At 39.6% G+C, this 24,509-nt stretch overlaps 1 protein-coding gene across 1 annotated transcript in view; it reads right to left on the minus strand.

Moving 5' to 3' along the window:
- DLGAP2 (discs, large (Drosophila) homolog-associated protein 2) overlaps nt 1-24,509 on the minus strand; it is a 101,946-nt gene that overhangs the window by 57,819 nt on the left and 19,618 nt on the right. Inside the window, exon 3 of the mRNA XM_009880529.1 lies at nt 12,295-12,506. Coding sequence (XP_009878831.1) covers nt 12,295-12,506 — 212 coding nt within the window. The remainder of the gene's footprint in view (nt 1-12,294; nt 12,507-24,509) is intronic.

Below are 24,509 nucleotides of genomic sequence, written 5' to 3' on the forward strand. Positions count from 1 at the left end.
TGAATTCTGATGGATGAGTTTGGACATTACCTGATAGTTAAATAATTTTTCATTTATGAGATTCATAGGACTGTAGCAAAATAAAAGAAATGTTACATATATTAGGCTGTAAAAGCAATTTCACATCCATTTGATTAATACTTTGAAATTTTTCTTATAAAAATAAATGATTGGTTTTCACTTCTAAGATATACACTCAAAGTTATCTTCTAGGATAAATGTGTCAATGCATGGCAAAAACGATGACCTTGCCATAAACATGATCCAGACCAAAACACCATAGATCCAAAGTTACATGGGGAAGTTCCTCTCACATGTCATTATCTGTTGCTCAAGGAACTTTCATGCTTGTCAACAACGCTACAAAACACACACCACATGTGACAGTGGTAAATGTCGGCTTTTTAATGACATCCCCTCTACCTATAAGCTTAGGAACAAAATTCTTGACCTTCATTTCTAAAACACCACAGCTCTATCACTTTGATTAAAGAAAATAATTTTCTTTTATGGTCTGTAGTAGATGATCTCATATCTCAGCTGAGGAAGGGCAAGACAAGCATAAGCACATGAGACGGTTTGACAGCTCATCTCCAGGACCTCAAAACAAAACAAATACACACATTAACATCAAGGAGGTGACTCTAAAGTTCGGTACTATGGAAAATGAGGAATAGAATGAGACTACAAGGAAAAGTTAAATATGTATGTCAGTTCTCTTTCCATTTGCTTTTCCAAAGAGACAAGACCTTTGGAATGGATTCCTCTTTAAAAGCTTTTTTTTTTTCCCCTCAAACGTTGCTTTCCCTTTTCTGTTGGCTTCAAAGGAAGCCCAGGGCGGCTAGGAAAAGGTCTTAAATTTAACAAGAAATATCTTAGCTGCAAGCAAGACTGAAAGCCTAGAGAAAATTTTGGGAATAAGGTAGTCCCATATGTAGACCTTGTAGCTCTTGAGAATGTCTACTCTAAAAGTGAAGCTTTAGGGCTTCAGTGAAGCTGGCTAAATTTGCAACAGTACTTTCAGTGCTCAGCAGATTGCCCAAGTGTATTCAGGGAAGACAAAATACAGTACTATAACCACATCAAGTGAGCTATAGCATGGCAAGTTTATCTGGGACAGTATATCTGATAGCATATCTGATAGCATGTCACCCTCATATAGGGTGAATAGGAAAGAGGTTAGGCTGCATATTGCAACAACAAAAACTAGATAAAGAATAAAGGAAGAGGCAGCACAGTTCCTGCTTAGCAGTTTCTAAGAGTCTTGCATCACAGCCTCCCTTTTCTTGCATTCCTCTAGTCTGCAAAAACTCAAGCCTCCATACCCAAATCTCATATTCGCTGCTGCTCCTATCTGAAAGCTGCCCCTTCCTCCAGCCCCAGAATTCGCATTTACCAAAATCCTTCATTTTGAGTGTACATCTCTCCTTCGTTCTTCACCAACCCAGATCCTAATCCTTAGTGCTCCCTAGAATCCTCTTTAACTCCCAGCTCACAGTTGTCCTGCTCAAGATCTTCCAAAACACCATGACAGAAGCCAGCACTGGGCCACTTATCCAATTTCTGTCCTCTGCAGATTTCAAAAGTACCCTCGACACCTACTATCCACCAGCAGAGTCCAGCTCACCCCTGCTACAGCCATCTAATCCTACTCCCTCGCTGAGGATACTGGCTTTCACAAAAGCACACTCTTCTTCTTGGACAAACTAACTGTTCTTGCCCACACCTCACCAAGAATGACATTTAAGAACAGAACGGGGGAAAATAACTGCTGGAAAATATGTGTTAGTTTAGCCCTACAAACAACACGATGTGCTAAGTAAACAGAAAATGACGATTTTTCAACCCCTTTGACTTCAGAAAACAAATTTCTTTCTGTGTTTTGCCATGTCTTGTAGCTGTCCCTAATGGGACTCAGTATAGTAAAAATGTAGGAAGAAGTTTAAGTTTACTTATATTGTAAACAATGCATTAGATAACATTTGTCAAGAGATTTCAGGAGATGTAAGAGCACATCTACATCTCCTTATCTTTTCCCCACTTATGCCACTGTAACGGAAGACTTGTAAAACTAGACAGCTATTTAGAACATGTTTTAATGAAAGGAACAATCATGTAAGCTAATTCAATAGTTACAGTGAAGCATTAACTAATGGTAAGGGAAGGACTCTTATTTCCTCATCTTTAGCCATCTACAATTTAGCCATCTATTTCCTCCTCTATTAACTGTGTATTTTTAAAAGGAGTAAGATGCTTACTTTATAGGTAAATAGCTAACTTTGGTGTGGGTTTTTTTTTCCTGCATTCTATTGTTTGATTTAAATTTTGGAAAGTTTATATGAACATGGGCAGTGTCTGAAACAGCCCAAAGACTTCAGTTTAGAGTGCTGGGGGATTTGAGGCATGCCCTCTGCGATCTGTACCACAGCACCTTGCACTACTCTCTTGAAGTCTATCACTTTGCGCAGCACTCAGCCCGTGCTTTGTCATGAGTTCAGATGCTGATGAATATCCAGGACGATTGTGGTGTGTTTCCTGAACCCTCTTGTCATTGCTGTATGATGAGTATTACTGTAAGCTAGAATTACAACACACAGTTCTGCACTGTAACTTATACAACCATTGCATCTTTTCCAGAAGACAAATGTTTTCTGTCATTTGGTGAAAAGGTATATATGATAGTAAACCAACATGGTTTCACTTTTAGGACACCTTGAAATGTGAGATTTTAAGGCTGACATGGTTTTAAATTTTATAGCTAAGCCATGGTCAAAACAAAACAAACTCACTCCCTAAATTCTCCCTATAATTTCAGGTTCCTGAGCAGCAGTACTTGACAGTCAAGACAACCCTACTGGGAACGCGGGGTGTATGACTCCTGAGAAAGGGATCTCTGCCACGCTACTTCTTTTTTTTTTTTTAAACTCTATTTTATTTTCTAAGACGTGATTGATATCATATACTTTGTCATAAAACTAAAACCTTTGCTTAAAAAAGTATGACTGTGATGCCAACAATGCAGCAAATGTCATACACTTGCCAAGGTCATTCCTTGACCTACTCACATTCAAAATAGTGACCACTCCCCAGAGTACCTGTTCTCTGTCAAATGTTCAGCCACCAGTGCACCCTGGGTCAAGAAGGTACCAAAAGTGAATTGAAATGTTCCTAGGCCTCTAAAAGTTGCAGCAAGAAAGTCACCTTCTGACTCTGAATGCATCTATCAGGTTTATTAAGGGAGCATCAGATATAAAGAAAGTCCATTTTCCATCAAATTAATTTTTGGGATTGTAGTAGTCTAAAATCATACATTTTATTTTCATGATCATGCCTACATTTGTCAAAAAATCTGAGAATGAATGGAACATTAAAGAAAGTACAATCACTTCCGTTTAAATCAGTATATGCAATTCAGAAGTATCATTCTGGGACAAAAAGATAAAAATTGTAAAAGAATTCATCTTGGGCACCTAAGAGGGAGGTGCATTAGGATTAGCAAGGTAGCATAAGTTATCAAACCCTATTTTATTGAGAGATTTGCATTTCAATGGATATTCATTTCTCTATCTGGATCTATCTTAACTATGTCTTTGTAGGTACATGAAATAACTCATCGACCAGAATCTAATGATTAAGCGTAGCTAGCAGTGCCATTGTACAGCAGCTGCAGCTCATACTGTGCCTCTGTGGATTCCTGCTGAAGTCAATAGAGCTCTGCAAAGGGGCACAGATGTGCCTGCATGCAGCCCATTGGAAAACTCAGAGTATAGACATTAAGTCTGATTCTCCCTTCGGAATAGCACAGTTAGTCTGGTTCTTTGAAAAAAACTGAAAGTACACATAAATCTGGTGAATTTATCTGCAGCAAAGAATTTCTTTTCCAGTCTTTGACAGACTGGAGCTTCTCTTTGATCAGTGATAGATATGAGAATTTGGGCCAAATTAAATTTTTAAGGTGCCTTTATTTTTCATCATTGACCCATCATTTTTTTTTTAGAAAGGTGCCTGAAAGATAGTGAACATTTGATTTATTACAGGAATATGTTAAGGAGGAGGTGGAGACTGCTGTTTCCATCCTTATGAAATGCCTACTAATCACTAGTAAGAGAGAACCTTTCTCATTAGTCAGTATTTAGGGATTTTGTGCAACATGAACCAGAAGAGAATGAGAGGAAATCACCCGGAATAGTTAAACAGTCTGGTGGTTTGATCACTCCTTGCAAAGATACAGAGGATGTAGGCTCAATCAAGCCTGTACCTCAAATCATGCAGAATGTGCATGTCATACAACAAGTCTGATGGGGGAAATCTAAACTCAGAGCTATTGTTTGTAAGAGGTGACAGATGTGCACATATAGCTAATCCTAAAAGTCTTGTTCCAATATGCTATTTTGAGCTTGCCCTGGAGAGTAGGCAGCGAACTGGTCAGCAACAACAAAACTCAAGCAGATGTTACAGCAAAAAACTTAGAGGCATTTAAAGCATCATGTAGCAGTTCAGTAAATGGATCTGAGGATCTAAGCAGAAATTAAATATTGGATGTATGTTCCTAAATCCCTTTATGGAATTGAAATAGTCATCATTTTCTTCAGGACACTATCTCACTTTTTTTTTCGTCTTATTTGCTTTTGGTACATATACATGCACACGTGCAAAAAAAAAAAATCATAATTAGGCAGAACAAATGCAGACTACAGACCATCAGGACTCAGTAAAGCATCTGAACATGAGCTTAATTTAAACATACATGTAAGCCAATAGGTCTTAAGCAAACAAGTGAACTTCTCATGGTGACGTTGAAGACATTAATGAGACTGTAATTTCTGGAGAAAAAACAGAGTCGATTTGGGAGAAGTGAAAATTTATACATGATTTCTGCTTTTTAACCAAAAGCACCTTAATTTTCAAATCCTTGCCTAAAGAAGTGTTTCTACACACATACTTTATAGCCTCATCTAGGTTTTATTAAAAACTAAGCAAATGAGAAAAGCAGCTCTTGATCCTTTTCAAATGAAAAGTAAAAGTATTTGTTGAAAGCCGGGATGAATAAGCACCAGAAACCAGAACCATATTTTCTCCTGGATCTCAGTATTTTCACTTGTGAGGCTGGCCTGCATATCGTTCTGACAAAAGCCTGTTTTATTCCTGAGAAGACTCTGCACTCTGTTCAGCGCCTTAGGATCCCCTTTCCTTCCCTAATCCTGGGTAATACATTTCAGCCCTACAACATCAAGCTGGTATTCACTACAATGAGGCAGGAGACCCCGGCTCAATTGCTCCCTGGTTTTCACACTGCGCAACTTCTAAGAGAACAAGGTGCCTAACAGTGCTGAAGAGCATTTCCTATTATTCTGCAGAGGAAGAAAGGATGGGGACCGTCTTCTGACCCTGTAAAAGATACTTCCTAGGTCGCCAGATGACTAGCTGCCCTTCATCAGCATTCCCTCTTAACCCTGTGGACTAATCTAACCCAGATCTTATTGACTGCAGCAGAGAACACTATCACTGTGCCAGGGGCCCACTGATTGCATTATTAGTTGATAAGGCTTTGTAATTAGCCCTCAAACTCTCCTCAGTAAATCTCCAATTTCACCCCTCAGAGACTCTGAGTAGATGCTACTGCACTATGGGGCCTCAGAAAGCTACTAATGAAGTGTGTAATGAGGCTTTTTAGAGTCAGAAGATTGAGGAAAAACCAAAGATAAATAAAAAGCATACAAAAGATGAGGGTTACTTTTCTAGTGATTTTTCCCATCTCTTCTATTGAAAATATTTCTCAGGAATGGCTTCAAAACCCTACCTAATTTAAAATGCAGAAGAAGAGTTCATGGTAAATTAAAGTTCACCCTTAAAAATTAAAAAAGGCTTGTATCACCGGTGTGCAGCAATGGACAGCATTGAAATAGGACATTAATTTCTTTAGCAAGGAAGCTGTGCTTAAACTCTCAATCTGTGACATTTTTGCAGCACACCCACCCCTCCACGTGTGCATGCTTACCTGCAGCCTGCAACATCACGACTTCTCTCTGTTCACTTACCAAGTGGTATTTCTCTAGGAGAAATACCCACAAATTTGTCCATGACTAAGTGATATGGGGTTGGCACTGTCATGAGCAAAGATGGATGACAAGACAGAGGTTTGGTCTCATGCAGTGCTTCCAAACTTCTCATTTGGTTTTCACTTTCTCATGCTGTAAGCGTGCTATGGTTAGCACAAATGGTTACAAATCCTACCTTTTTTTTTTTTTTTTTTTTTAATGCATTTTTCCTACATGTCTTAGAGGAGCCTGTGCTATTTCATGATTTCTGGTGAGCCAAGGGCTTTGGCAGTTAAGTGCTGTCAGATCTTGTTGCAGTTTAAGCCCCTTGCTGTGTGCTTTGGCAATGTTTTTGTTGCCTTAATAGAGTCTAGAGAACAGAACACGTGGACATGCCTTGGGTCATAGTCCAGATATTCTTCAAGTCAGCATAAGTTACCATGGCCACAGAGAGATGCAATCTCTCACTCTGAAAAGGGGAAGGGCAGGAAAAGGTAATTTTTAATTCAGATCACTGCTTTGATCTGGTTTACCATAAGCCCAAAAAACCACTTCTGTTGCAACCATTTCAGGTCATACTTAGGCCTATTAGGTAAAACTACTAAAAAAAAGTGGTTTTGCATTGAGATACCAGACTGTGAAGTAGAGTGGCTGAAATATAGGCGTGCATTGTGCTCTTCAAGTGTGCTGTGGCCTTTAATAACATCCAATGCAAACGTGATAAATATTTGGGGGGGTTATGGCTGCTTTCTCTGTGAATATGGTTCGGAGTTTGAGATACTTCCATAGGGAGCCCAAAACCTAGCAGAAGTTTAGATGGAAGTTTAGATGGATTTGGCAAGACAAATCAAAGCACCACTGGTACTATACCGTGGCAGTCCACCAAATAATTTGTGCTATGGCAGATTTCCTTCCTCATTGAAGCCCCGTAATTTTGTACTACCTGCTTGCTCCTGTGCCTTTCTGCCTGCTCACCCATCAGCTTAAGGTATCTGGACTACCAGCAGCCACAGTAAGGTCTGCCATTAGAGGATCACAAAACAAAAGTACACATTGCTGTCATTGATTGTATTTTATGGTAGCTTAACCTATTTCATCCTCATGTTTGCAGCATCTAGTTTCCCATGAGTCACTTCAGGGCATAATGGAAAACTTCAGCAAAGCATGACTGTTCATTTGAGTGAGTGATAACAGTACGATCTTCAAATCGAGTGTGTTAACTTTGGGCTAAATGCTATTGTTATCCCTTTTGACTAAATGGTTAGACAGCTTTCAGAGTCTTTTGCAACACTTCAAAAAGGAGATACTGAAAATGGAACTTGCTATTTCTACAGAGCTATCCTGTTCATTTACATAATCGGTATATTAAGTACTCTCTTCCTGAAAACAAGAATAATCAAATAACCAGAACATTATCTTCAGTCATAGAATAGTTTTTCCATCACATAGTCCAAAATTCTTGTTTTCTTTTCAGCTTTCCTTTCTGGATCCCAGTGTCTCTCATGCTTCCATCTTTCAGCTTCGCTTGTTTTTGTCACAAATAGAGAGAAATTACATTTACTAGGTTGGAAGGATACCCTTACAAATCACGTGGGTCAGTCCCTGTTCCAGGTTTGCACAAAACTTACTTAGGACAAACATTCCCTTTGTTTCAGTTACCAGTTCCTTAAACTGTTCAGCTGTTTTCACCTTTACTACAATGAAAATGCCTAGCAGCATGCTACCTACCTTCTACAAGCTACCTTCTGCCAACTACCTTCCAACACAGTTTAACTCCATCCCCAGTGGCATCACAGCACAGCAGAAAACAATGGACTGAATCGAAAGGGCTTGCATTTCACCTCCAGACACCTATATTTTTTCACAGGATACTAAAAGTGACATCCAAAGTATTTTGTATGTCTCATCATAATGCAAAATAAAAAAAAAATAAAAAAGTTTGGTTTTTTTAGTCTCCAGGGACTGCTGGAAGTCAAAATAAATGGGATTGCTGGCACCATTCCAAGGAAAAAGAAAGGAAGCAGATTCGAGTATGTGTCCTGTCTCCACCACAGCAAGCCTTATTGCATTATATTTCACTCAAATGCAATTTAATAATAATAATAATAAATTACACTGGCCTTCGACTTAATGTTATAGGACTAAGTAGTGCAACATATTATTTAGTCTTTTGAAACAGCATTCACAAAGAAAGAATTGAAATGCATTTATCTTCAGTGAGTAATCTAGATATTTAGGCGCATTTAATTTTTGAAGAATCCAGCAAAATTTGAGTCACTTAGGCTATAGCTATATTCAGAAATAAGCTAGGCTTATTACCTGACCCTTCGGCCAACTGACCTGTACAGTCAAACCTTCTTATCCCAGAGGTAAGACATGCCTGGGCACTACCAGAAGAGAGCCAGGTGTCCTAGGCTGAAGGCGGGCTGGGGATCCTGCTGGCTCTGTTAGCAGTTTGACAGAGGTGATGATCCGATGGCAGTGGTTGGGCATATGCCCTGGTTCTGCCATCTGCGTAAAACAGCAGTGGTCAGACCCTGCACTACTTCTTTATTCCCACTTGGAGTAAAAGTCCAAGAGTAACTTAAAAGAAATGATTTCAGAATTTTAATGCTTCTGTTAAATCAGTTACATTCACCTATTTGTATGTCGTTAAATAAAATTATTTACTGAGATACAAATATGCATTTTTATTGTTTATGAATTTTTAATGTTCAATTTGCTGAATCTTTGAGCAACAAAACCCAACAAGGTAGGGGCTTACTTTTGCCAAAGTAGAAACAGAATTTAAATGGGAAAAAAAGTCCTTGCAAAGATGCCCGACAGCATCTCAGAGGAGAAACATGCGCACATGTCAAAGGCTTGCGGAAGTTTAAGTGGAGGCTTTTCTAATTTTCATTTTATCCTATTCAGGATAATGATAGAGGCTTACTCTTACAAAACTGATCTACATACATTTTGCAGCCAATGCATGTTTTTATACTGCCAAAACTATCGATATCCAGGATTTATCACAGATTTACTTGGTGCTCTGTCAGACCCCAGTTCTGAGCTATACCATCCACCCAAGCAGAGGACTAAGAGAGTATAAGCCCCATTTTATTTCTGTGCATTAGCTCCCTCCGTCCTGGTAAACAAGCTAAAAAGCCAGCTAATGCAGCTGACATCTTGAATTATGTAATTTCTCATAATACATGCCAGAAATGATATTCGGCTCTGCTATACATGCAGGAGTGCTGTTCAAAACCTTGGCTTCTGGCTCAGCAGCGTGATCAGCAGTACAAAGGGTACTCGGCATGCAACAGGGATTACTGAGCCGTGCCGCAGGAGGAAGGAAGGCACCATAACCATCATCCCTTACTACATCCTTCATAGAAATCTGCCGGACGTAAAAGGTAACTACAGTGACAGGGAGAAAGAGACGTACTGGGAGGAGATGGCTTGTGGTGAAAACCCAGGTTTAGGATCAGCACTTGTATTCCTGTGAGACAAGAAACTTTCTGTCTGCTCAAGGGCTGCTGAAATTCGCAGATTTTTGCAAGACAGACATACAACAAGCAAAATAGTTGTCGCATTTCTGCCTGAAGTTCACTGGAAAAAAAACACGTATGTTAGGCTGGCACATTCAAGGTGCTGTCTCTCAGTTTAAGGAAAAAACTGAGGATTTAAAAGACATCTGTCAGCATCAGCCTCGCTGCTCAATTATTCCTAGTGCAGCGTTTGCAACAAATTCTCAGCAGAGCCCCTAATAGTATTTCACAGTATTACAAAAAGCTTCCTCCTTTTCCGGCTGCAGTTAGTGGTAACTATGCCATTAAATCCTTTGGGACCATGAACAGGCACAGCTGTCAACGCCAGCATACTGCATCAGCATCGCACCCGTGTTTTAATCAATTATATTTTGAGCGGTGTATTTGCAATACATAGAAAACTGACAGAAGACACACCATTTGATATTGACCTGCTAGTAACCACCTGCCTTCAGCATTAAGCAGATCAGAAAGACTTTTTCTTGAAATGTGTTCTTTGTTTGAATATGTATGTCGAGATGCTGTCTGGATCTGTTCACAGGCTGTGGGGGCCTGGGGCAGGCACCGAGACCTGCCACTCACTGGAAAATTTGTGCTGTTATCTACATTCACTTGGCGAAGGCCCAACCACAGACGAAACGAAAGAATGGAATAGAATATGTTTTATTTGGTTTAAGTATTTAGAAAGTTAGAACCATCTTTGAGAAAAGATTTTAGCTTATGGTGCTAGTATGGATATGATGTACTCTCCAAAACAGGAGGCGGCATCCAAACTGCCTTCTGGGAATAATTCCTGGCCTACAGCAATGCCCAGAACACAGCCAGGACAGTGCTAATAGACCCAGGCGACAAGTCTGCCGGGGACCACTCAAAAAAATTCTCAGTGTACATGGTCAGGTTTCTGTACTGAGGTCTATGTTCTGGAAATGTTTAATTTACCAGCAGGAAGACAGCTGGTTGATGTGTGGAAGTCTGAGAAAGTTGACTATCTCCTCTTTCTCTGTTGCCTTCAGAAGGCTCACTCTTAACAAGCCACAGACATTAGATCATTCTCCCTTAGCACATCTTATCCCTTTTGCAGGACCCACAGCTTTCAGAGCTATTTACAAGAAAATCCAGGACTGAAGAATTCGCAACACATATCTCCACCATGGCTGAGAAATTACGAGCACCTCATCCTGAAAGACCTCTGCTACCACTGATACATATTCACAAACAGAAAATGAAGCACCTTTTCTGTTTTCTGGGGACTTCTCAAATTTGGACTGAACCAGTCGATGTAGCCAGCGGGCCTCAAACCCAAAATTCAGCCCAGATACAATGAGTGAGCATACAAAGAGTCCAAATGTTGCTTCCAACCGCTGTCATTAAGAGCTAACCTTTTCATCTTTGGAAATGAGCCAGCTACAGGCCTGCCAGCAATACTTATGTTGTAGGCCACGTTTTCATTGTTGGAACTAATATTCTAGGAAATCCTTCAGATTCACGTTCAAAATTTGGCTGAGATGCCTAAACACAGGTCTCTGGCACCCTTTGAGATGCCATAAGGTATCCTGCCTGGATTTTAGTTGCCAATCAAGATTAGCGACCTGCCAGCCTTGTTTCATGGTACCTCAGGAATCTTACAGCAGCTCGTGGTACAGATGCCTTTGTTTGTGCATCTGAGTTGAGCCTACAGAGATGCGTGAGCAAGCTATACAAAATAATATAGTTTTAAACTGTTCTCTTCAGTAACAGTGAAAGTTGATGGTTTTCTTCCAGATTGCAAGCTAACTAATTCAATTTAATTAAGCCAAAAGGATTTTTGCCTAAGGTTTTTGTTTTGGTTTATTTTATTTTTTGGGAAGGTGAGTCACTATGATATACTATACATTGTATTACCTACAGAACAATAAACAACCTTTGATCAAAGGCTTCACTCTTAATTTCTTCATTTTATGTATTTCTCCCAGGCAAAAAGATCAATTTTCAAAGCCATGAGAAACACCCAGTCACATTAATAGAAGCCGCAGATTTGGAATCAGGCTACCACTTTGAAACTTTCTTCAGAAGTATAGTTTAGTTATAAAATGATATATTGAAAGGACAAAAAGGAGAGAAAAATAAAGATCTATTGGAAAACATATATAACTACATATTTTCCTACAGTTTTAAAATTTGCTTTAGTTATTTAATAGGCCATATTGTATGTAGTATGAATGAAAAAAAACCCCAGTGAAACAAAAACCTCGACAATGTGTTTAAATGAGTATGATACTGTATAGCTGATACATAAAGCATTGTACCAATAAAAAAGGTGTAAAATGTTAAATATACTATACAATTAAATATTGGTTATTAGGCCTAGTACAGAAAAGAGTTTTTTTTCTATTTCAGAGAAAGCGATGAAATAACAAAGAATTCTAACATAAAACAATCCTTCTAGAGAAGAAATATTCAGAATTTCAAACTTTTGATAAAACTATGGATATATTTCCTCTAGTAAACATAACAAACTCTTTCTGAAGTAGCAGGTTAGTTACATGGATGGAAGAAGATGGCAGTTTTTCATCCAGTAATCACAAGCAACGGTAGCCAATTTAAAATGAAGACACAAAAGTTAGCTTTTAAACTACAGTACCATATTTTCTTATGGATACTGACCACCACCAGTAAGACACAAAGAAAAATTACCCAAGTCATGGCAACTTTCAGAAAGGTGCATAACATGGTATAGTGAAACTTACTTTTGATGATCTCCCAGTGGTCTTTGTCCAATGGATTTTAATAACGACTCTGGTCGAACTGTTAATTTTGGTGATGTCTTGGGGCTAGTATCAGAGTCACCACTTTCTTCATCTCCCATTGCCTTAATATAGCTCCCACTTCTCATTCTTCTGCAGGGGATCTCTTCGTCTTTCCCACCAGCTGGGTATCCTCCCCATTCATCCTGAGGTACCTAGTGGAGACCATAAAACACACATGCAAAAGATGCATTATTCTTTTCATATATTTAAATACTTCCTTCCATTTTTCATTTTACAAAGACAAGTCATAAATTTTTAATTCTTAAGAAACAGATAATTTAAAAAGAATGTTCTTAGTTCCCCAAATGATATGGCAATTTAATTCCAACTTCAATATTGGAAATCTTCATTTTATAGATGTTGGAACCTAAGGAACAATCAAGACATGGTTTGTGAGCTGAGCTTCAATATCTATTTGTAGACGTGCTCTAAATTGCAGGAAGTAGCTTGGCTTAACCTCTTAGAAGTGTGTGCACAGATTTTCAGCTGATAAACAGTAAGTTGATCAGGTGCCTCAGAACTAAAAATCACTGAAAACTGAGCACTTCAGAGTCTTTTACCAACTCTCCTTATATGGGGCTTTGGCTGCTCTTCAGGAAGGTGAACGAAGCGTTTAAGTTAAACTAAGCTCTGATTTTGGCAGAAATGGATAGGATTCTGATTTAGGGCAAACCTCTGTGAAAAAAGCTCAAATGTGGCAATTTGTCTTTTTTTCTTATTTAGAAACTGCAAAATAGTTCATTGAGGTTGTAACATATCAGGAACAGAGCCAGTTAATTATTAATACATTTGATTGAGGCTGCTTTCATGCAGTTGAGGTGGTTTTTCAAATAGCAAGAATGGTAGTCAGATGGTCCACAGCTGGTGGACGGGTATCTCTCTGCACCACAAATTGGCAGAGAATTGAGAAGGAGTAGATTTTCCAATCCAAAGTGAAATCAGCCTTGTTTTAAGACTTATGGATAAACTCAGCAAGCCTGTGTCTGCCAGTATTGCTGATTCTTTGCTTTTTGTTTTATCTTCCACGATGCTGAGTCCTCTGGTCCTAATCCAGAAACACACTTAAGCATTTACTTAACTTAAAGGATATAAGCAGCTCTCTGAAATTCATTATAATGACTCATGGTTGAAAAGACGGATGTGACAGAATACATCAGTGGACCAGGGCTGATGCACTTGGCAGCATCAAATCCTTTATAAACATAATGACTTCACATATATTAAACAGTACAATGGCATTATTTACCAATATACTATAAATCTAAACTTCCAGTTAAACATATATTAAGGAGTTTCTGCAAGCAGGATGTCTATTAAAGACTTCCAAGTCAAACATAATTGAGACCTCCTACAGACGGAGTTCACTGTGGAGCTGAAGCAAATGCTCCCATTGGTTTCAGCAGTCTTGGAGATGGGGTTTAAATAACTAACATGGTCTACCTGTCATCTTTACTGCCCTTTCAAGATACACGAATTAGCCACGCACCAGGTGAACAGACCTGGTGCTCTGAGTACCAAAAAGAGATTAAAGGGCAAATGAAGTTGTAAAAGGGGGGTGAGCAAGTAAAGATAGAGATCTTAAATTAAAGAAACAAGCTCAGGAGAGAAAAAAGAGAGACTGAAGATGAAGTCAGATAAGAAGAGATGAAACAGATTGCACAAATCAGAAAAATGTTAGAGACTAATACCAGACAAAAAAAGCTATGAGTTATATTCTTATATGAAGTAACAGGACAGAGCATGAATCTAAATGAAATATGGGTTAGATCATGCAAAGAAACAAACTTTTCATATTATTCAGCTATGAATGGTGATTGGAAACAGAGCATGAAAAATATTCTCGAACTTGAAGCCTGTAAATGTGATGCATCATCCTCATTTTTTACCGAAGACCTAGCATGTATGAGACTGAAGCTGGAGGAAGGTTTTTTGAGATTCTAGGAGACCTAAAAGGTATTTACAGGTAGTAATTGTTGTAATAGCCAGACTTCTAAAATATACAAAATAAATATATTTTCTTAAGCTTTTTTTTTTTTTTTAAATCTGCAGCTGGCAATACTATTAACTGTAAAAATCTTAATTAGACAACTTTATTAAGAAAAAATAATTTATATCATACAGACATACTCCACTTTGAAATCTTCTTTATTACTTGCATGTCAGCATAGCTAAAAACAAAATACAAATGCTGAAAAGTCATTTATTGGCATCTACATGGGCTCACTGCAAGCTCTACTGTTCAATTTTCTGTACTAAAGCTGAATTATTATGTTCAGTTTTCTTTTTTTTTTTTCCAAAAAACTCCTAACTTTTTCATAGAATAATTATTTCGGCTTGAAATTTCTTTCCTTCATTTTAGCTTGAAGCTAGTTAAATAGAAAATTTAAAAAGACATTGATCAATAACCTTTTTCTTACTCATATGCAAAAAATTATTAATTTCTCAACTTTCTTTTGTCTGAAATTCCATGTTCAAATAACTAGATAAGGACTGGACTTAAATGAGTAAACACAAGCTTATTTTTTGATTGAAGTTTAAATCTTACTTTAAAAGATAGGAATGATTGATTTTTTACATTAAAGTTTCTAAAAAAATAAGTTTCTTCACCATGATAAGGAGCTTCATGAGGACAAATCTTACAACTACGTGTCTTACTATTTTTGTTGATTACATTAATTTTGCTTTCTGAATTCATAAGTTAAATGAATTCACATAAAAGCTAAATATCGAAGAAGCCCCACTCCATTTGTGCTTGTGATATACTCAAGGTACGCACAAATGCACCAAAAATCCCTTTCTAATCACAGTAACTTGTGACTATCACAGAAGCATTTATGATTGAAAAAAACATTATTCACAATTAAAATATGCGTATTTTTTTACCCTTGAGCCATTCAAAGGAGCAGAATACAATGAACAGAGGGAAAATGCTTCTGGAGAAGGCAAGCAAGTTTGACAATGTGTTCTCTCAGAAGATTTCATGCAGATCCCAGGAAAATAGCTGGAGTCCTTTTGCTGTCTTCAAAGGCAATAAGAGGGCCCTTGATACTGTTTTTCCTCATGGACTGAGAACAGAAGCAAAATCTGAGTCCTGGTTTGGCCTGGTTCATCATTTACTTTAGCTGGTAGGTTAAATACTTGGAAACATCTTTCCAAATCCAGGCCATCTCAGACCCCAACATAGCTTTAAAGAAAAGCAGAAGTATTATGTTTGTGCAGGGAGGATTTTTATTTTGCAATATTAACAAAAATATTTAACACCATGTGTAAGGGTCATTAAATGCATATTGTCCAAAACATGAAAGGGCTTTGCAGCTTGCAGAAATGCTTTCTTACAATAGTTATCAGCCCCTGAAATTCCCATCTGCAGGGCTTGCAGCTGCTAATTGGGAATAATTACCCTAATTATCTACTTGCATATAGTGATGAGTGCTGATATTTATAATGCCTAAAAAGGCCTTCCTCCTGTTCTAGATGTTAACATGAGTCTTTGTATATGCAGTTTCTATCCACAGATGAGTTAGACTGCATATTACCATATGAATTTCCTTTTGTAAGAACAATGAGCTGACAAGGTCTGGATCTTTTCATTTAATTTTGTCACTGGCTGCTGATTTGGTTATAGCTATTACGGAAAATGATGAGTCTCTTTCATAAATTTCATGCACTGTTGCTGTGAGGAGCACAACCAGGTTCAGGTAATTTGGTATCTTTTAATTGTTCTGTTACCGATTCAATGTGATATCTTACCTTAGTCACCTAGGGCCAATTTTATTGAAGCACCTGGTACCTAAAACTTCTTATGGAACTGATCCTCAGACTGAACTCCAGAATATTAGGTAGACCTTAAATTCCCCATAAAAGGCATTTAGGAGAGTTAGCTCCTTCAAAGTAGCATCCAAAAGCACCCAAAATGTTCCTTTAGTTAGCAACCAAAATTCAAAGCATGAAGAAAAATCTCAAATGCTTCTCCTTCCTTGGGTTTATTGTATCTGATTACAGGCAGCAGAAAGACCCTTCTGTCATTTTCCATTCGCAGCATAAAGCCATCTTCTGAAGAACAAATTCAGATGTTTTTTTCAAAGAACTGAGCAGCCTTATTCTTTCCTTCCACGATGAGATGGCTGTGGAAGTGGGAGACATTACTGCTTGCCTTCTAATCAACAACAGTTGGAGTGCTTTGGAAGGGGAAGACTTAGTACTGATATATAAACTGGCACACTCTCCTCCTCTTTTTGTAACTCATGGCCTTTTCATGGAACACTCCAGATGATTGCCTGGGGGGAGCTGGTTAGAAGAGAAGCACTTCATAATGTGTTGCAGTCTTGTCATACAGGCACTTACCTGGAACAAGGGAGCTTAGTTATAGTCCCTGGGCCAAACACTCACATGAATTTTATGTGAAAGGGTGTTTGGATAAAACTCGTGGAGCATCTTAACAAAGAAAGAAGTGCCTTTGCTCCAAACTGCCTTACAGCCTGCTGCTCAGAATGCAATTTGGGGAATTGAGGAGGTGAGGGGTTGACTTTGTACAGGCTAAGGAAAAAACTGAACTCAGAGTGGGTATTCTAGAAACTTTGTTATTACGAAAACTAATTTCCTTGTTTTAGAAGAAAAGTCACCATCTTTGTGTTTTGTTATAAGTCCTTCTTGTTGGGTGTCTTGGTTGTGCTCAGATGAGACCTGTCAGAAGAAAAGGATTTCGGGCCCCTGTCTGGACTTTGGCAGTAAGTCTGTCCCCTGATTCTCAGATTGCACAGATTCTGCATTTAAGCAACACCATGTTGTCACAGAAAACGGGTGAATTCACCAAACCTCCAGAACAAACTAGGAATCACGGAATTGCAGAGGTTGGAAGGGGCTCTGCAGGTCTCTAGTCCAGCCTCCTGCTCAAACCATGGTCAGGTATGGCAGGTTGCCCAGGACTGCCCAGCTGGGTTTTGAATGTCTCCAAAGATCCCACAACTACTTCTAGGGGCAGACTTCACGAAGTCCTCACAACTTCTCTAGGCAACCTGTTCTGATGTTTGACCATACTCAGAGGGAAAAAGTTTTTCCTTATATCTAATCAGAGACAAGTAATCTAGGCTCCCATTCAGGAACTAGTGCTAGCAGTGTGAATACCCAATCTTGTATCTAAGAAATACTGATGTCAAAATTAGAAGAACCAACAAAATATTCATTCTTCTGGACTTTGACCACTGTTACTTCAAGCTTTTTTTATTTCAGTTCAGGATTTAGCTAAAGAAGTCAAACTGGCAACAGCCACTGGCATTTCAAACCAGATCTGCTCTTGTTCCACACACTACTATGGCATTTGCTCCCAGCTCCCAGATTTTTAAAGATGTTCCACCACTAAACTGCTCATCTGCTTAAAATCTGGCTTATCACTTCACTATCTAAAATGAAACACTTCTAAATATATGGCTTCAGCTGAGGGAGCTGACTGTCACTTCTTCATATTTCTCATTCTCAAAGGTTAAAATGAGGATTACCTACCTCATAGGAGTCCTGTGAAATTTAATTAGCAAGCAGATGTAAAATGCACTGAAATAGTCATTATGACCTAAATCTTATTTCAGTAATATAAATTTCACATTTTACTAGAAGAAGCTGTCTGTGCATGAAATTAGACTATAGGTGATATGAAGAAGGATAAGATATGAACACTATGTAGTAGATATGTAATTTTTATAATTTTATGCTTTCTCAGCCTGGTCAAGAAGATGACACCCCCATTCTCAAAAAAAAAAAAAAAAAAAGGACACAATCTGAAATGTAGGTAAGAGATTTCCTCTTAAATCATGCCTTCTTCAAAGAGCCTCAGAAAAACAGCTTCTGTGCACAGCTGCAAGTAGATGAAAGTAGATGATAATCTTGCAATGCAGGCAGAAACGCTTTTTAGCATTGTAGAAAGTTTCCTTGATACTGTAGTGGGAGGTGGCAGCTGGACCTCCTGTGTTTCCAAAAATTTTGCCGAAGAAGGAACATTGACCAATTACTAGAATTTTCTTCTGAAGTTCATGAAACTAACGACATTCTCCTATCTACTGGTTGTGGAATCTAGACCCTATTGGTGTAGCTTTTTGAAGGAGGGAAGAGTGCAGTATCTGAAAATAAAACTTCGTTTCCTCAGTAGCTAACGTTGTGTCTACACCCCAACACCATTGTCAGTGCACATTTTTAACTATTTTTTTCTGTGTTTTTTTTTTTTTTTTAATGTGCTGATTCATTGTTCAAAGAATATGAATTATGCAATGAAGCCATTCAAAAATCTCTACAAAATATGCCAGGGACTCCTCCTCCCCAGTAACAATGACAATCCTTTTAATTAGCTTTAATTTTCACATGCCACCCCCTACTTCCTGAACTCCTTGACAGCTCAGAAGCACAGAGAGTTCTTGCAGCATTTCCTGGAAGTCCGTTGATACTGTCCATCAAGTATCCTGGTTTGAGCTCAAGGCAGGAGCTAATCTGATAAAGGAAGAGGCATCTTTGTCTTGCCGGTCATTGTCTACAGGCTTTGCTATGAACAGCCATAGTATCGCAGGAAGAGGAAGAAAATCAAATAGATTCCGAACAATATGTGCTTTACACCGGGTTGAAAACAACTTGCATTCAGGAATTTGGGAGTTGGGAGTGGACTGGACAGCCATGCAGATCACAGAACACAAACATAATATTCCAGCTGGGAGATGTTCAACTAGGCAAACCAGTACCAGCATTATTCACCGCCTGATTTGATTTTTTCATATGTGGTTCCAAGCAAAGCTGCACTAACTGATCCTTGATGGAAAGAAGACTTCCGTCTGGTGTACTCAGGATTGCTGAGTCACCACTTCTGTATTTTCTACAGAACAGTGTTCTTTTCATCTAAACAATACTTTATAACTCTTATGTCAACAGTGATGAACTAAAAAAAAACCCCAAAAACCCAGAACCAGCACTGTGTTTCCTAATTGGTTCTCCAGCAACAAAGTGAATTGTAATCTGAGGATGGTTAAATACTTTAAGTAGTGTTGTGAGGACTCCATGACTTGGTTTATACTGTTTGGATGAATGTGGGCCAAATGCCCACCTCAGACCTGCTGTGCTCATACTTCTGGCAAAGACCTTTGCAGTTCAGCCAGCCACAAATCCTCTGCTACGTTTCTGGGCCCTTCTGGGCCCCTCTGGACTCTGTGCCGTTTTGACATGGTGGAGCAGGGTGCAGTCAGATGGCAGTGGTGGGATTGTCCACACTACAACTGATTTTTGGTTGCTAGTCCTGGAGCTCACTGAGATCTTGGGCCAGAACTTTGGTTGGAAACGAAGAGCTTGGACGGAAAGGAGGGCTTGGCCTGTACTTAAATTAGAAGGAAGATATACAAAGCCTGTCAATCTAAGACACAAAAACTGTAGGGATTCAACCAAGAACTCCGGGTTTCAGCTGGCTGCATATTTCCTTTGGTAAGTGACCCAGGGTGCTGCTTTGTGGTCAGCTTATGCCGCTTTAAAATTATACTACTGTCAACTTCAGTGGGGCAGGTGTTCCTTCAGCACTACTCAGCTTTTCAAGAAATGCTAGTAATGGTAAAGCGACTTAGACTGCTGCCTGGAAAATTACCCTAACAACAATAATAAAGATAAGTTTTCAGCTGAACAGGTGAGTACTCGAGCTTGCCGTGCTGCTGCACAGCCATCAGTGCTAGCGAGAGAGAAGGATCAAAATGGTGTGGTGATTACCTTAGGGCTGTGCATACATTAGTAAATGAAGACCCGCTGTCCTGCCTGGAGGTCAGCTGGCCTGCAGCGCTCCACACCCATGCTCTTGAGCAATTTTTGCCTCCAAACCAGCGTGACTACCAAGAATGGTCCCTGGCCTCTGCTAAGACCTGAACTGTATCCAGGATCTGTTCAGGGCAATGATGGCTGGCTTGGATGAAAACAATGCCCAAGACAGGCTGAGCCACTGTAACAATACAGAGGATGAGGATGCAGCACAAAGGAACCTTTCCTGACATTATGCATTTTGGTAGCAGAGATGTAGCATAAAGTAGTGATTATTTAAATAATGGAGGTCCATGGAAGCATCAAAGAGCAAAACTTGAACCTTCTCATGCTTGCCACAAAACGCAGCATTTTTGCCAATTAATTTGCCATAGTCATGCACCCAGAGTTTGTTTTTCTGTCTCTTTGCCTTTTTGGGCCAGCACATAGCTGCGTTTTCCTTTACATCTTTCTCTATAAATAGAATTCATTTAATTACAATGCAAATTCTGCTAAAACCAAACATCAAAAGGCTAAAGACCTAAACTGGATTGCAGTGTGTCACTCACTACAGGTGAAGGAGAGCCAGGAATATACCTGCCAGTTGGGCTGCTCGACAGACAGGGCAGCAGACGAGGCCCAGGGACCACAATATCAGCAAGTTGAAGCTAACTACAAGTTTTCCTGGCAGACATTTTTGGGAGAGGCAGACTGAATTGCCTGAACCACATTTGCAGGGTGGATGGAGCCCAGCTATCTGCACAGAACAGTGAAGAAAAACAGCCTGGTTTTTTTTGACCGATGAAGTTGTGGGAGACAAGACTCCCTGAGTGCGAGGCATGTGCTCCTGCTCACGGGGATCACCTGCATCCCCATGGTCTTGCTGCTCATGTCCAATGCTCCCACAGGCAGCTGGAGCCCCGTGGGGCACAGCACAGGTGTTGAAGGGACCCACTATTCTGCCCTTTTCTAGCCGCTTTCGGAAATTGGAAAATAAAGTATCATCTGCCCCTTCAGCCCAGACTCTCAACATTGCATGATCTATCAGCCAAAATCACCTGTAGGTCCCTCTGGAAATATCTTTGCCTTTATCACTGCAGACACTAAGGGAAAGTCAGAGTTGTCACCTTATCATTACCTGTGTGAGTGGGGCAAGACCTCACAGTGCATTCATGGTTGCAGAGTAAGAGACAAAAATGCCCTAAAAGGAAGAAAAGGAGAGGTGCTCCCAACATACTTACAATGCCCAGCACCTCCAAAACCATAGACTGCAGAGGACTCCAGTGTTGCAGAGCTGTTACAAGGCTAGAGAGGGAAGAAGAACTTGAAAGGCAGCATACCCAGCGCTGAGCAAAAAGTCCAGTGTCTTATTTAATCTAAGCAGGAAATTATATCCCTTTTTTTCCTATTTGTTATAGGGCTACTACTAAAAAAACCAGTGCATAGTTTTAAAACATAAATAATTTTAAAGGCTATAGAAAATAGATATATTTGCTGCTCATCCATTTTTCTCATTTCAACTGATGATTGACACTTTTGAACAGCTAACTCCAGATGACTCCAATTTTTTAACTTACAGAGTGAAATGAGTAGTTTTTTCCTGTCAAGCTTCTAGGTAACGTTTAACTATCTGCACTCTTTTGAAAAGATCAGTTCCCCTGCCACAAGGACCAGGGATCTTATCCATATAGACATTCAACCATTTAAACACATGTGCGACTCTACTTTAAAAAAACAGGCATTAAGCACAGCACTGTAAGATAGCCAAAACCAGTTGGAAAAAAATAAAATCAAAGCAACATTTATGAATGCTTCACCTTTTTTTTTACAGTCACCTCCTAGCAGGAATAATGGTATAGACTGCCAGGTCCGCCCTCGGCAGCACAGGAGGGTGTGCACTCATTATGGCCCCAAGTGCGTATTCCTGGCAGTCTCTTTTGAGAGATGCAACTGGCCTGAGTGTATAAAATAATAAGTTACTCCTTGCTGAAAACTTCTTCAGACCCAGTGACACTTTTGGGTAACTACTGCAAAGGTCAGCCTTCAGATTTGGTGAGGCAAATGTTGAAAAACAATTTGGCAACACACCGTACTAATGTTATAAAGGAGGACAATTCCCCCTGATTAAAGGGCAGCGGGATCACGGCCTCCGTTTTCTACTCCCAGCTTTGACATTTCTGCAGTAATAGGGACTTGTTTTGGCAGCTTTAAGAAAATACTAACTCTGAAATCTTTCCACTCTTGTTTGGAAAAAAGCTTCAGCAATTCCTGTCAGCCAATATGAGCGTCCTAGCACACGGGCAGGGAAGCAGTGCGCTGTTGTATCACTGATGAACATAGCACTTCAATACACCAGTCATCTGAGACAACAGTTTGGTCAGAGCTTTACACCATCATTGATTGAATGTGTTTATTTTCTCTTTGCCCCCCACCCCGAAGGGATATTTAAGAAGTATTCTGTTTTTTGTGACACGCGAAACCGTCAGCATTCTGTAAATACTGGGAAGTGTCAGCTTTATCAAATCCTGTTTATTTAATGTTCTTAAAATTGCAAGTGCAATACTTCACAGAGATGATGGGTAGCGAGAACATTAGAAGGAACAAGCATGAGGGGTTGAGCTTGCTGCTCTGTAACGGACTACAGCCTTGCTGACCTGGGCAATAACTCCAGAGTGGCCCCAGGTAACCCCAGTGGCTGCACCAGATGCTGCAGCCTGACATTAACACAGCAAACAGCCTGTGGGGCATCAACTGTCCCATCTGTAACGGTCCTTATGGTCTGGGCATTACAGGTCTCTCTTGCACATCTCCACTCCTGACTGGGAGGGCACAGGGCTAGCTGAGACATCCTTGTGGGACTGTAATGGGCTGTAGGAATCAAAATGGTACAGCATGTGTCCATGCTGATATCCTACAGCTACACCAGCTTTTCCTGCTGTGGAAACAACCCAGTTAATTCTGGACTAGTGGCTGGTCATAAATCATTGTGAAGGCAGTGTGGGTGATAGTGATTTGGATGCTAGTACCAAAACTCCACTAGCTCTGGCTAGTATGCATCAGTTGGTATTGTATGTAGTTTCTTTCGTTAATATATATATTTATGTCAAGCAAACAGATACAATCTAGTTTCACAAAGATGAAGTGCTGAGAAAGATGCATTGAGTTCAAATCCATCCGTCCTTGCAAACCAGAGGGAGAGAGCAAAGCAGTAGCATGCCTCTCGAGGGTAATGGTCTCGTTTGTGGGAATATGTCCTGTCCCCAGAAGAGTTCCTGGAAAAATGTAACTGAGGGCTTAATGCCTATTTATCCATTAGCTTGTCCTCAAAACTCTTCCCCATGTAGGCATAACTTAAACCAGCAAAGAGCCTTGTTGAAACTGCTGCTTCTTTCCTTTTCTTAAGAGACCAACTCTTGTGGTTTTCTTTCATTCTGTAGAGAACACAGCTGACATTATTACCCCGTGCTTAGCAATGCCAGTGCTGTAACGCATGACGCTAGCACTTAAATGCACTAGGAAGACGGGAGTGGGCTGAAGCCATTTTTAGAACAACATGCTATTTTCTCTTTTAGTGCTGACTCATTCACTGTACCTTGTGGTGTGTTTACCTTGATTGCTTGCTGCTTCGCAGGCTGTTGAATGGCTGAGGGAGGAATATTAATCAGTGACACGTAGCACTGTGCTCCAGAACTTCAGTGATGGCAAATGTTATGCTCTTGCCTGTCTTTTGGCTTTATTGTGGGAATTGCTTTTCTTTAAATAGCATTTACAGGTATTTCAGTCTCATAATCTATAAGCAACACTTTTGTATCCATCATTTTAGCACAGCTATCTAGTTTATATCCATTTTTTCTGTTGAAAATCTTGGTTCCTCACTAGTACTTATATCAGAGTAAAATTAATCAAAGTCATTGCACTCTATGTGTGTTGAACCTAATTAGCCAAAACAGCTGATGAGGACAGAAGAGATCTCACAACTCATTTATCTTTTTCTTAACATATTTTGTATTAAAATTAAAATGAAAAGGAGAGCAGTAGCAGCCGCTATAGCTAAACCTATAAAAAAGTGCGCTTTACTGCATGTGTGATCTGCTTGGGCTTTTCTGCTTGCAGAGTGAGACGACAGAAGTCTTTTGTGCTCAGAAATGCATTTGTAGCTCGATGTGCCTGCATTCAAAACAGAAATTAAAGGCCCATACATAAAATCTGTTGCTAATCATTCACAAGAATCTATAAATGCTATTAGTGTTACAGTTACAAACTGCTCTCTGCTCTTTTGGTGCTAGTTGACCACCTGGTTCACGTTACTGCTAAACTGATTTAACAACGAACTGGAGCCCAAAGGGGCTTCTCGCTCTTCCCCTCTCCCTTCTCTCTGCGTGTTCCCACCACCTCCCCTGCAGCAG

This window comes from Charadrius vociferus, unplaced genomic scaffold (assembly GCF_000708025.1).
Source record: "Charadrius vociferus isolate BGI_N301 unplaced genomic scaffold, ASM70802v2 scaffold123, whole genome shotgun sequence".
NCBI lineage: Eukaryota > Metazoa > Chordata > Aves > Charadriiformes > Charadriidae > Charadrius > Charadrius vociferus.